The sequence below is a fragment of the Ipomoea nil genome, unplaced genomic scaffold, assembly GCF_001879475.1.
Source record: "Ipomoea nil cultivar Tokyo-kokei standard unplaced genomic scaffold, Asagao_1.1 scaffold3195, whole genome shotgun sequence".
Classification (NCBI taxonomy): domain Eukaryota; kingdom Viridiplantae; phylum Streptophyta; class Magnoliopsida; order Solanales; family Convolvulaceae; genus Ipomoea; species Ipomoea nil.
The window spans coordinates 490001-499976 of NW_017619623.1; the positions used below are offsets into that span (position 1 = coordinate 490001).

At 35.9% G+C, this 9976-nt stretch overlaps 1 protein-coding gene across 8 annotated transcripts; it reads right to left on the reverse strand.

Annotated features, from left to right (window-relative positions):
* Positions 1-6324: 6324 nt before the first annotated feature.
* On the reverse strand, positions 6325-9139 carry LOC109168210. Of its 8 annotated transcripts, none has more exons than XR_002052026.1 (9): positions 8871-9139; positions 7902-7967; positions 7656-7806; positions 7460-7512; positions 7233-7363; positions 7089-7156; positions 6881-7004; positions 6584-6779; positions 6325-6465 (listed from the first exon to the last, which is right to left on the reverse strand). XR_002052026.1 is itself a non-coding variant. In XM_019317254.1 (2 exons), exons 1-2 carry the CDS (start codon positions 9036-9038, stop codon positions 7800-7802), a joined length of 336 nt encoding a protein of 111 aa, XP_019172799.1. In that variant the 5' UTR covers positions 9039-9139; the 3' UTR covers positions 7553-7799. The 8 variants fall into 8 exon arrangements, 1 of the variants encoding a protein (XP_019172799.1); XR_002052022.1 differs by having other exon boundaries at positions 7089-7159; positions 8871-9138; XR_002052027.1 differs by lacking the exon at positions 7089-7156 and having other exon boundaries at positions 6881-7019.
* Between the last annotated feature and the right edge of the window lie 837 nt (positions 9140-9976).

Genomic DNA, 9976 nt, shown 5'->3' on the forward strand with positions numbered 1-9976 from the left:
CCAAATCATGAAATTAAAATGTGTTTTTGCCAAAAGTCCCTTTCTAAATCTAATCTAGGCATTTAAATAGCTCTTCCCTTCATTTACATTTCAATCCCCGCGCTACATCCCGTCCACGAGCCCTCCACACTCGTGGATCGCTCACTTAAACTACTCCGCTCTCTCACCCACGATCGTGGATCGTTCTGTTTCCACACCACAAGAGTTCCACGATCATGGATCGGCCTCGTGGACTTTTCAGTTTCCTATCTACGAGGGTTCCATGATCATGGATTGGTCCTTCAAATGCTCTGGTTTGCTCTCTTCTCGGGACACTCCATATCATGCCCATATGCCTTTCTCTTAAGCTCGATTCCTTTTACAATCACAAACATGCAAGGTATGGCAGAGCTTTGCAGCACATTAGCACATTCAAGCATAATTAACCATAAATCAAGCACAAAGGATAGCAATTGAGTACTAAACATCCCCTTAAAGACCCTTATACATGAGAGTCTTTGGCACTTATCAGCACCCCTACACTTTTGTGCACTTTATTGAACTTGATTCCAATTGTTGGGGCCTTGGGGTGGTATCACTGAAAATGGTTTCTTGGTCTGCGTTCTTGGGATCTACTCATACCATTAGCCCTCAGTTGTGACAAAATGTTGGGGATTGTTGAAGGACCTATGGGGTATAAATGGAGCAGGGATTTGAGAGATCTTTCCTAAAGTTAAATTTGGGAGCTTGTTACTAAATTTATTTCACTTTCCTATTTGTGTTTTAGGAAGTATTTTTATAGCTTAAAGCCCTGATTTGATAGGTTTTTTTTTTTTAGGAATTTGGTTTCCTTTTGTGTACACAGATCTCCTATATAAATATCCCCTCACAGGGTGCAAAACGGATCCGAACTTTGAAGAGCTTAAGACAATTTATGCAAAATTCATTGCTTTAAGTTCTCTTCTGTGTTCTTGTTACTTGTTCTTTTACATGTAAGTTCGTTCAAGCGATTGTGTTGGTCATCCATCGACTACTCGTTAGTACGAAAATAGGTCAGACCCCTTTGTAGGGGCCTATGGCTTGACCTAGTTTGGACCTAGCCTAGCTTGACCTTTTTAGTAAAAATGTCAGACTTAGGCCTATTTTAAAGCCTAATTAGCTAAATAGGCCCAAACCTATATGTACGATCCTATATGATGTCGTTTTTTATTTACTTTTGACGGTGACCATTTGATTGTTCAATTTACATTGCAGTTTTTTTCTTTTTTTCTTTTTTACTATAAAGAATGTATATGTGTTTTGTGTTGTGAATTTTTGTGTTTTATGTTAAGAAAATTGTGTGCCTTAAGAGTATCAATTTTGTACTTTAAACAAATTAGTAGATGTGTAACACACAACATATTATGTGTCTTATGATATGAATTTATATCTTATTTTGTGAAATTCTGTGCCTATAGAACATAAATCCTCTACATAAATCAGATTTGAAAATAAGTAAATATATAACATGTGTATGTGTCTTGTGTTGTGAATTGTTTTTTTTTTTTTTTTTTTTTTTTTTGGTGTCTTGTGTTATGAAATTTTGTATCTTAAGAGTATGATTTTGTACTTAGAATAGATTAGTAGTTGTGTAACACACAACATATTGTGTGTCTTATATTATGAATTAATGTCTTGTGTTGTGAAATTTTCTACCTATAGGACATAAATTATCTACCTAAATCAGATTTGAAAATAAGTAAATATATATAACATATGTATGTGTCTTGCGTTGTGAATTTTTGTTTCTTGTGTTATTAAATTCTGTACCTTAAAAGTATGAATTCTGTACCTGAAATAGTGTTGGTCCCAAAAATGTCGGGTTACAAGTCTAGAGGGGGTGAATAGACATGTATATACTTTTTAAAATTCTTTACAATTCGAATATCCTAGACTTAAGATGAACTTATGTTATAACAACTTATGATGAGAAGTGATAGAATTGTATTAAATCAAAAGTAATTACAGATGTACAGATTACATGTATATATAAAAAGGAGAGTCTCAGAGACTGGGATAGGGAATCATAATCTAGAGAAAGTCTCAGAGACTTGGATAGGGAATCATAATCTAACTCAAATACATAGAGTCCTAGTACTCCCCTCAAGCACAAGGTACACTGGTGACTTGTAGCTTGTCTCTAAGCAAAGAAAATCTAGGACCAGGTAAAGCTTTTGTAAAGATGTTAGCCAATTGATCCTTTGTTGATATGAAATTAACCTATATGTTTCCATTGGCAACTCTGTCTCTAACAAAGTGATAATCGATTTCCATATGTTTAGTACGAGCGTGAAAAATAGGATTTGCACACATGTATGTAGCACCAAGATTATCACACCACAACTTGGGAACATGTATAGTGGTGTAACACCCCCTTTTTCTATACTTTTGAGCCTAGATTCTAACATCCAAATAAGGGTAAAAGAAAGAGAAAAAGAGATAAAGTTAAGATAGATTAAATCCAAAACAGCCATAAGAGGGTGCTACCGCCACAACTACCCACCCTCGAGTAGTTGCACATGATAAAACATCAAACTATAAACTAGAGTCAAAAGCTCTATACATAACCAAAAGAGGTTTGCAAACCCCGGTGTCTAAACACCAGCAAAACAAGGTAGTCTAAGCTACATCAATCCACTAAAGATAGTCTCCAGAACAAGAGGGAAGGGTTACTAAGGCTAACTACCAAAATAACAATCTAGAGCTACACACTACAACCTCGATAAGTGCGCTCTCATCATGCATCAAGTCAACCTGAAAAGGGTTATAAGAAAACATAGGAAAATAGCCCGTTAACATAAAAATACTAAGTATAAGACCACTCAACCCTGTAACATAATATAGATATAGATTTGAAAAATCATTTGACATTCACACGTATATCACATAGGATCAAAGATAAGCACAATGGTCAATCAATGTATACATGTATGGATAGTTCACATATAAGCATCTAAACCAACATACATAGACATATACATATATACCCGCATTCCATGCCCATGCTTTTAACACTTTAACAGTACCTACGATGCAACATGTATACAAAGATGCCTTTGACTTTCATACATATACTAGGATGCTTCAAGATAGATAACATGTGGAAGAGATAAGTGTAATGCGAATCTATACTTTCATACTAGTACTAGGATAGCAAGAATGGGTACTTTACTTCTCATGTCACTCACTCTCAAAATATAGCAATATAGCTTTAATACGGAAGGACCTTAATCAATCTCATCATTTCATCATGTTTCTCAATCTTTCTCATCATTCTCATCATAATATCATCATTCTCATCATTTCATGAATCTGGGTCATAGGAGGCAGGCACTCCACCGCGGGGAGGCCCTAGTGAACGGTGCTTCCCACATAACCGTCACATCCGTACCAACGGAACCTCAATCACGTGGGGAGGTAGGAACTTCACATTTCGTAAATATCCAACATCGAAGTGCAAGTAAAATGTATTGCAAGTGCATGTAAAATGTATTATAGGTGAAAGTAAAATTTACATTGAGCATCAATACTAAGTGCACCTATATTTATAAGTAGTTGCACAAATAGTTATAAGTAGTTGCACCTAGGTGCATGAATGTTTGCGAGTGGTTTCACGGGTACTACTACCCGCTGAACTCCCTGCAAGAACAAAAATGATGCCAAACAGAACGAACTTAGATCAATGAATGTTAACAATGCAAAACTACATGCACTTGCAAGTGAAAGTAGGTGCACTTGTAGGTGAAAGTAGGTGCAGCCGATCAACGAATGCAGGCAAAAACTACATGCACTTGCAGGCGAAAGTAGGTGCACTTATAGGTGAAAGTAGGTGCACCCGATCAATGAATTCTGACATATGGCGCGCGCTGATTGGTTTGCATTTCGCACCTGGGCGGATATTCGCACCAGAACGCGACCCTATATATATGGCCATTTGGTCGTGTCTTTGCATTAATTATGGCCATTTGCAGGAAATAATGTAGGAGAGTTTGTAGATGTTGTGGTAGCTATGTCATCTTTCTACGATTTTCAATCACCCTTGGTTGGTGTGGTTCATCCTGCCCAAGCAGACCTGCGTTCGGATGTTGAAGATGATGGCCTTGCTGCTAACAACGTGGTACTCTTCCTGGCTTTGAAGATTCGTGCTGCTCCTAAGTCAATTGCGTGGTGGGTTTTGGGAATACTACTCGCTGAAGATCAAGATTTGTTACTAGTGTTTGATACTTGCGTCCACAGTTTTTAAGAGTTGATTACGACATTTTTTGTTCATATTTTTTATTTTGGATATTGATTTCTTTAAAATAACACGTAGTACCTACTGTTTCCACTTCAGGAAATAATTTTCATTTCGTTTTAACATGTTCTTTTTCTCATTTCAGCCTAATGCACACGTCTTATACCGTGAATGCACACACGTACTACCTTTGTGCTTTTGTGCTAAACACTATGCTACACATTCATGCACACACTTCTCAATACAACGCACACACCCAACATACCCGCAATACATACCACGTATGTGTACGCGCATACTCATTTCGATGAACTCACCCACATTATTGTTCGCACACACCTCAATCCGTGGGAAGTTACAATGTCCCTGGCAAGAAACACATATTCAAACAACAATGTTTTATTCGCTTGGCAGACGTGAGCGCCCTAACATTATTTGAAGTGAAGGTTTAAAAAAAAAAAACATTATTTGAAGTTTACGGTTTCATAATGCTTAAGAATCTTATGAAAGTTCATGCTTTACAATTTGCACACGCCCACCTACATAAGCGCAACCACCATCGAACTAAAAAAAAAAAAAAAAAAAAAAACAAAAAGGATGGTGCAAAGTTCCATTATTAGAAATTCGCACACACCCTAGGCAAATTATGTTGTGCATCCGTATACACCTTGCATGGTGCATACAGATGCAAAAACGACGTCGTTTTGCATAAAACGCGCGCCCTACTTAAAAAAAAAAAATCAGTTTCGATTCCCAGCAACAACATTATGTTATTCATTTTTAGTTCATTCATTTTTGGATTTTTTAGTTATGAAATTCTGGAAGTGTAGTTATGCAATTCTGGAGGTGTAGTTATGCAATTCTGGATGTGTAGTTATGAAGTTATGGATGTGTACTTATGCAATTCTAAAATTATAGTTATGCAATTCTGGAAGTGTAGTTATGCAATTCTGGAAGTGTAGTTATGCAATTCTGGAAGTATAGTTATGAAATTATGGATGTGTAGTGAAATTATGGATGTATAGTTATGCAATTCTGATTTTTTTTTTTAAGTTAGACGCCAAAACGACGTCGTTTTTGCATCCGTATGCACCATGCATGGTGCATAAGGATGCACAGCATAACGCTCCCACACCCTACCACACAAATTCACACACTAACGCCAACATTAAATTACGGCAAACGGCAAACACCCACACTATAGCTTCATCATGCTTAAGAATCTTATGAAATTTCATGCTTATAATTTGCACACGGCCACCTACATAAGCGCAACCACCATCGAACTAAACTAAAAAAAAAAAAAAAAAAAAAAAAAAGTTGTACAAAGTTCCATTACCAGAAATTCGCACACCCTACCACACAAATGCACACAGTAACACAACATTGAATTACCACTACACCAAAACCGTCATTTAGAGGCTGTTTTGAACCGCCACCAAGCTGTTTAGCGGCGTTTCTCCAACCGTGACTAAATGGTGTGTCGCGAAGGATTTAGCGGCAGTTTTCAACAATCGCGGGAATTAATGGAAAAATCATTTAGCGGTGGTTTTGGTCGAATTTAGCGCAGTTTTGTAACCGCCGCTAAAATGAGGTGCTTTTCATTTGATTTTAGCGACGGTTTCAAAACCCCCGCTAAAATGAGGGTTTTTTTTTAAACATTTAGCGGCGGTTTTGCAACCGCCGCTAAATGTATCTTTATTTATTTATTTATTTAAATTTTAATAGCTATTATTAAGTGTCGCTAAATTTTTTTCTTTATTTATTTTTAAAAATTTTAGTAGCGGTTATTAAGTGTTGTTAAATAATGTTTTTATTTTATAATTAAGTATTGCTAAATGTTCTATAATCACATTATTATATTTTTAAATTATCATTTAATTATATTTCTTCAAAAATCTTTATATTCAAATTCATATTACAATCACAAATAACCTCTATGTATGCATTTAATTGGAAAGAAAATCAATTATAACTAATATTTATAACAAAACAAAGAATCTTTATATACTGGAAGCCAATTGTTTTAAACTCCCAAACCAAGAAAGCTTTCTAAGAAGCCAGTACAAGAATGCTTATTAATCCATTGACATTCAAAAGGAAATCAAAAGGCCAAATTTCATAACAAGATGATAAACATTGTCTAAATCCACATCAAGTTAAAGTGGCCTAGGGAAAGTCCCAGTCTCCCTGTGTTCATTCCATCTTTCAACCTGGAAGGAACCAATTGGGGGTAGGATTAAAATATAACATCAATTAAAAACAGGCCCTTCTTAAGCAAAGTAAAAAAATCCAACTACTAGAGAAGGGCTAAAGAACCAAAGCAATTACCCATTAGCACTGCTCTTGTGGTGTTTCATCCTGAGTTTGCTCTTGAGGTGTATCATTATCATGAGTTTGTTCATGATTTGGAAATGTATCTTCATGTGGTGCATCATTCAACAATTGCTCGTGTGTTGACGTAGAAGATTGTTGTTAAGACCTTGGCCGACTCTCATATCCATGAACCTTTTTGATCTTGGCATACCTACACAATGAAGAATCAAAGTGAGCTGGATATCTAATGCTGGCATGACATTTCAAATAGCATGGCTGCATAAAAATGAGGATCCACAGATTGGGACAAACCTTTTTCTCGAATCTTCTTCGAATACTCATTTTGTTTTGCAAGATAGGTTTTCCTTTTATTTAAGAGTTGCTCCAATTCTCTCTCCTCCTCCTGAAGGGTATCCTGATAATTTTCTTCCATAGCCTACATTCATAGTAACTTTGTAGACCAATGACAAAACAGTCAAAAACTTAGTAAGCTCAATTTCATAAGATACACCACACCTACCTTCAAGTCGTCTTTTTCCTCTTTGATCTGTTTGAGCTTCTTGCTTCTATCATTTATGCTTTCAGAAACTCCTTAAAGGATTTTTTTTTTAATGATATAACATGGAAAATTACATAACATTGAAAAATAAGCAAAAGAACTCACTTGTAAGCTGTTGGGTCAAGTTTTCAACTAATATATGAGCCTCCACTACTTCCTGCCCCTTTAATACAGGAGCTGTTATAATTGCAGTTGCAGAGCAATTGTCATTACAGTTTTCCCCAGGCCCATAGCATCTGCTAAGATGGCAAAAATCATATTTTGCAGAGAAATTAATGTATGCAACAAAAAAAAAATAGCTATAGAGAAAAGAGGTAACAAAGAAAACTCACTACCCATCTTGTTTTCACTAGAGAAAATGTTCACATAAATTGCAGAACCCCTCCTGTTGAGAAGCTTGGTCAGCAAATTCCCAAATTAATAGAGCAAATATTTCACAAATTTAGGTGAAACTCCTAATATCCAGTACAAAGTAGTTTTCTTTTAATGTTTTGACATCTTATCTTATATCCCAAGAAAAGTGCATACTCATCACAAATTCGATATGCTGCCCAACATGGATGCAAAACTTTGGTCGTTTGCTCTGCCTCAGTTCCCTTCTCCAATTCTGACATCCAGTAAAGAGCTTGTTTCTGGTAGGGCCTTAGGCAACACACAAGTGTTTCAGGTGGCTTATCTCCTACAAAATGCATATAAAACAAGAAAGATCAGCAGAAAGGCAAAATGACTAAATACAACATAGAAAAGAAAAGGAATTAGAGAGGATAATGTTACATTTGTCTCTGGATGGTTTAACCTCAAGCTTTCACATGCATACTGATTCAAATCAACAGTCCATTTCTGTAGTTGAATTTAATAACCTTATCAATACAAGTTAGCAACTTGACAAGCAAAGGTAAGCTTTCAAAAGCAATTATAACTTAGAGTAACCAGATTAGCACCACAACTATTAGCTCCTAAACATAATCATGTAAACGTTTCTCCATAATTGTTAAGAGATCTTTTATTCTCCTATGATCCTATCCACCACATTGTTGAATTCCTACAGAAAACATTCAGTAAATTATGCTAGCAAAATTATTGTATAGGATTCAAGTCAAAGAAACAAGACTTGTAGCGAGTATCAAGAGAAAGGAATTTCAATCTGGCAAGCTTTAATTTGATAAATAAGCCACATCTTTATTGCCTCATTCTAAAGTGGAATGTTAGACAATAATCATCTCAAGAACATTTATTTGATAAAGTAAAAATGTATGTTCTATGAAAACAGAAGTTCATATATCAAGTTTCTTAACCTCCCAATATGGATGAATGCATGCTAAAGAGCCAGAGTAAAGTGATTGCAGTAATTTCACATATTAGATAGAAAAATGATACTATCTAAAACCTCTAAACTTTTAAGCAGAATCCCATGTTCTATGAAGAAAGTGAAAATAAGAACTTTTTGCAGAACTTGAAACTAAAACCTTTGGAACTTGTGGTTTTCTTGATATAGTTCAAAAATCTTTCTTCATAAATAAAGCTATTTTGCAAAACTTGAATCTAAATCCATCTCTCATCCATCATTAATTGATGAATCATGCAATTACTAATTGCTATTTTAGGTTATTTCAGTAATTCAGTAGAAAAGAAATACATACTCATATGGCTAGGCCAAGATGAAACATAGACGGCAAATTATTACATTTAATCAGTAAATATAAGAAAATCTAGCAGTAAATTTAAGTTTTTGAAACAACTTACCTTGAGTTCCCAGTAAGTATGTCTTCGGCGGAAGCGGGAGGTGGCGGACTGGCGGTTGATCTGCTGCGTCAGCAACGGCGGCAGGGAGAGGGAGCGGGAGGTGGCGTCTGACCTTCTACGTCGTCGGCAGCAGCGAGAGGTGGCGGACTGGCGGTTGATCTGCTGCATCGACGTTGATGTTCCTCCTCGTGAGCGGCAATGGCGTCTCCACTCTCCAGGAGTCCAAGGAGGCAGCGAGAGATTTTAGGGTTTCCCTACTTTACTTTCTAAACTCGATCAACGCTTGTTGTAGATTATTACAAACCGTTAATTTATAAAATTTTAGTACAAAATTTAAAGGCGGTTGTTATAATTGTCGCGAAATATTTATTTAGAGGCGGTTATATATAACCGCCGCTAAGTGCATGTCGCTAAAAAAACAGTTTTTTGTAGTGTACGGCACACGGCAAACCCCAACACTATAGCTTCGTCATGCTTACGAATCTTATGAAACTTCATGCTTACAATTTGCACACGCCCACCCACATAAGCGCAACCACCATCGAACTAAATTAAAAAAAAAAAAAAAAGAGATGGTGCAAAGTTCCATTACCAGAAATTCGCACACACCCTACCACACAAATGCACACACTAACGCAACATTAACGTAGGAAAATTTACAAATGTACATACATGTGTTCTTATGCACCATTTGCAAGCTCTGTATGAGTGTAAAATACCATTCCTTATTTGCACGTTAAAATATCATAATACAAAGTATATCTAATTATTACCATTGATAGGATGAATAAACACGCACACACCATAACAACATCATGCACAGGCTTCCAATTACCATTTTTCTACGGCTTTAAATATGTTTCCCCCCACGTTACAAAAAAAGAAAAAAAAAACCCAAATAAGTTCATGCACAAGTCCAAACAAATACATGCATGCACCAACAATCAAATTAGACAAATGTTTTTCACCCAAAATAAATGCAATTCACCTGTGGTCTAATTCTCTAATAAAAAAGTTATATTGATTATTACCATTCATATTTAGTCTATTAGTATGCTAATTATTACATTATTATTCTAACAAAAAATAACCACACTAACACAATT

Excerpts from the sequence above, each read along its gene's own strand:
- LOC109168210 (XM_019317254.1), bottom strand. The coding sequence starts at position 9,038 with ATGCAGCAGATCAACCGCCAGTCCGCCACCTCTCGCTGCTGCCGACGA. Across the intron at positions 7,968-8,870 it reads ATACTTACTGGGAACTCAAG|AAATGGACTGTTGATTTGAA; the intron begins GTAAGTTGTTTC and ends ATTCAACTACAG.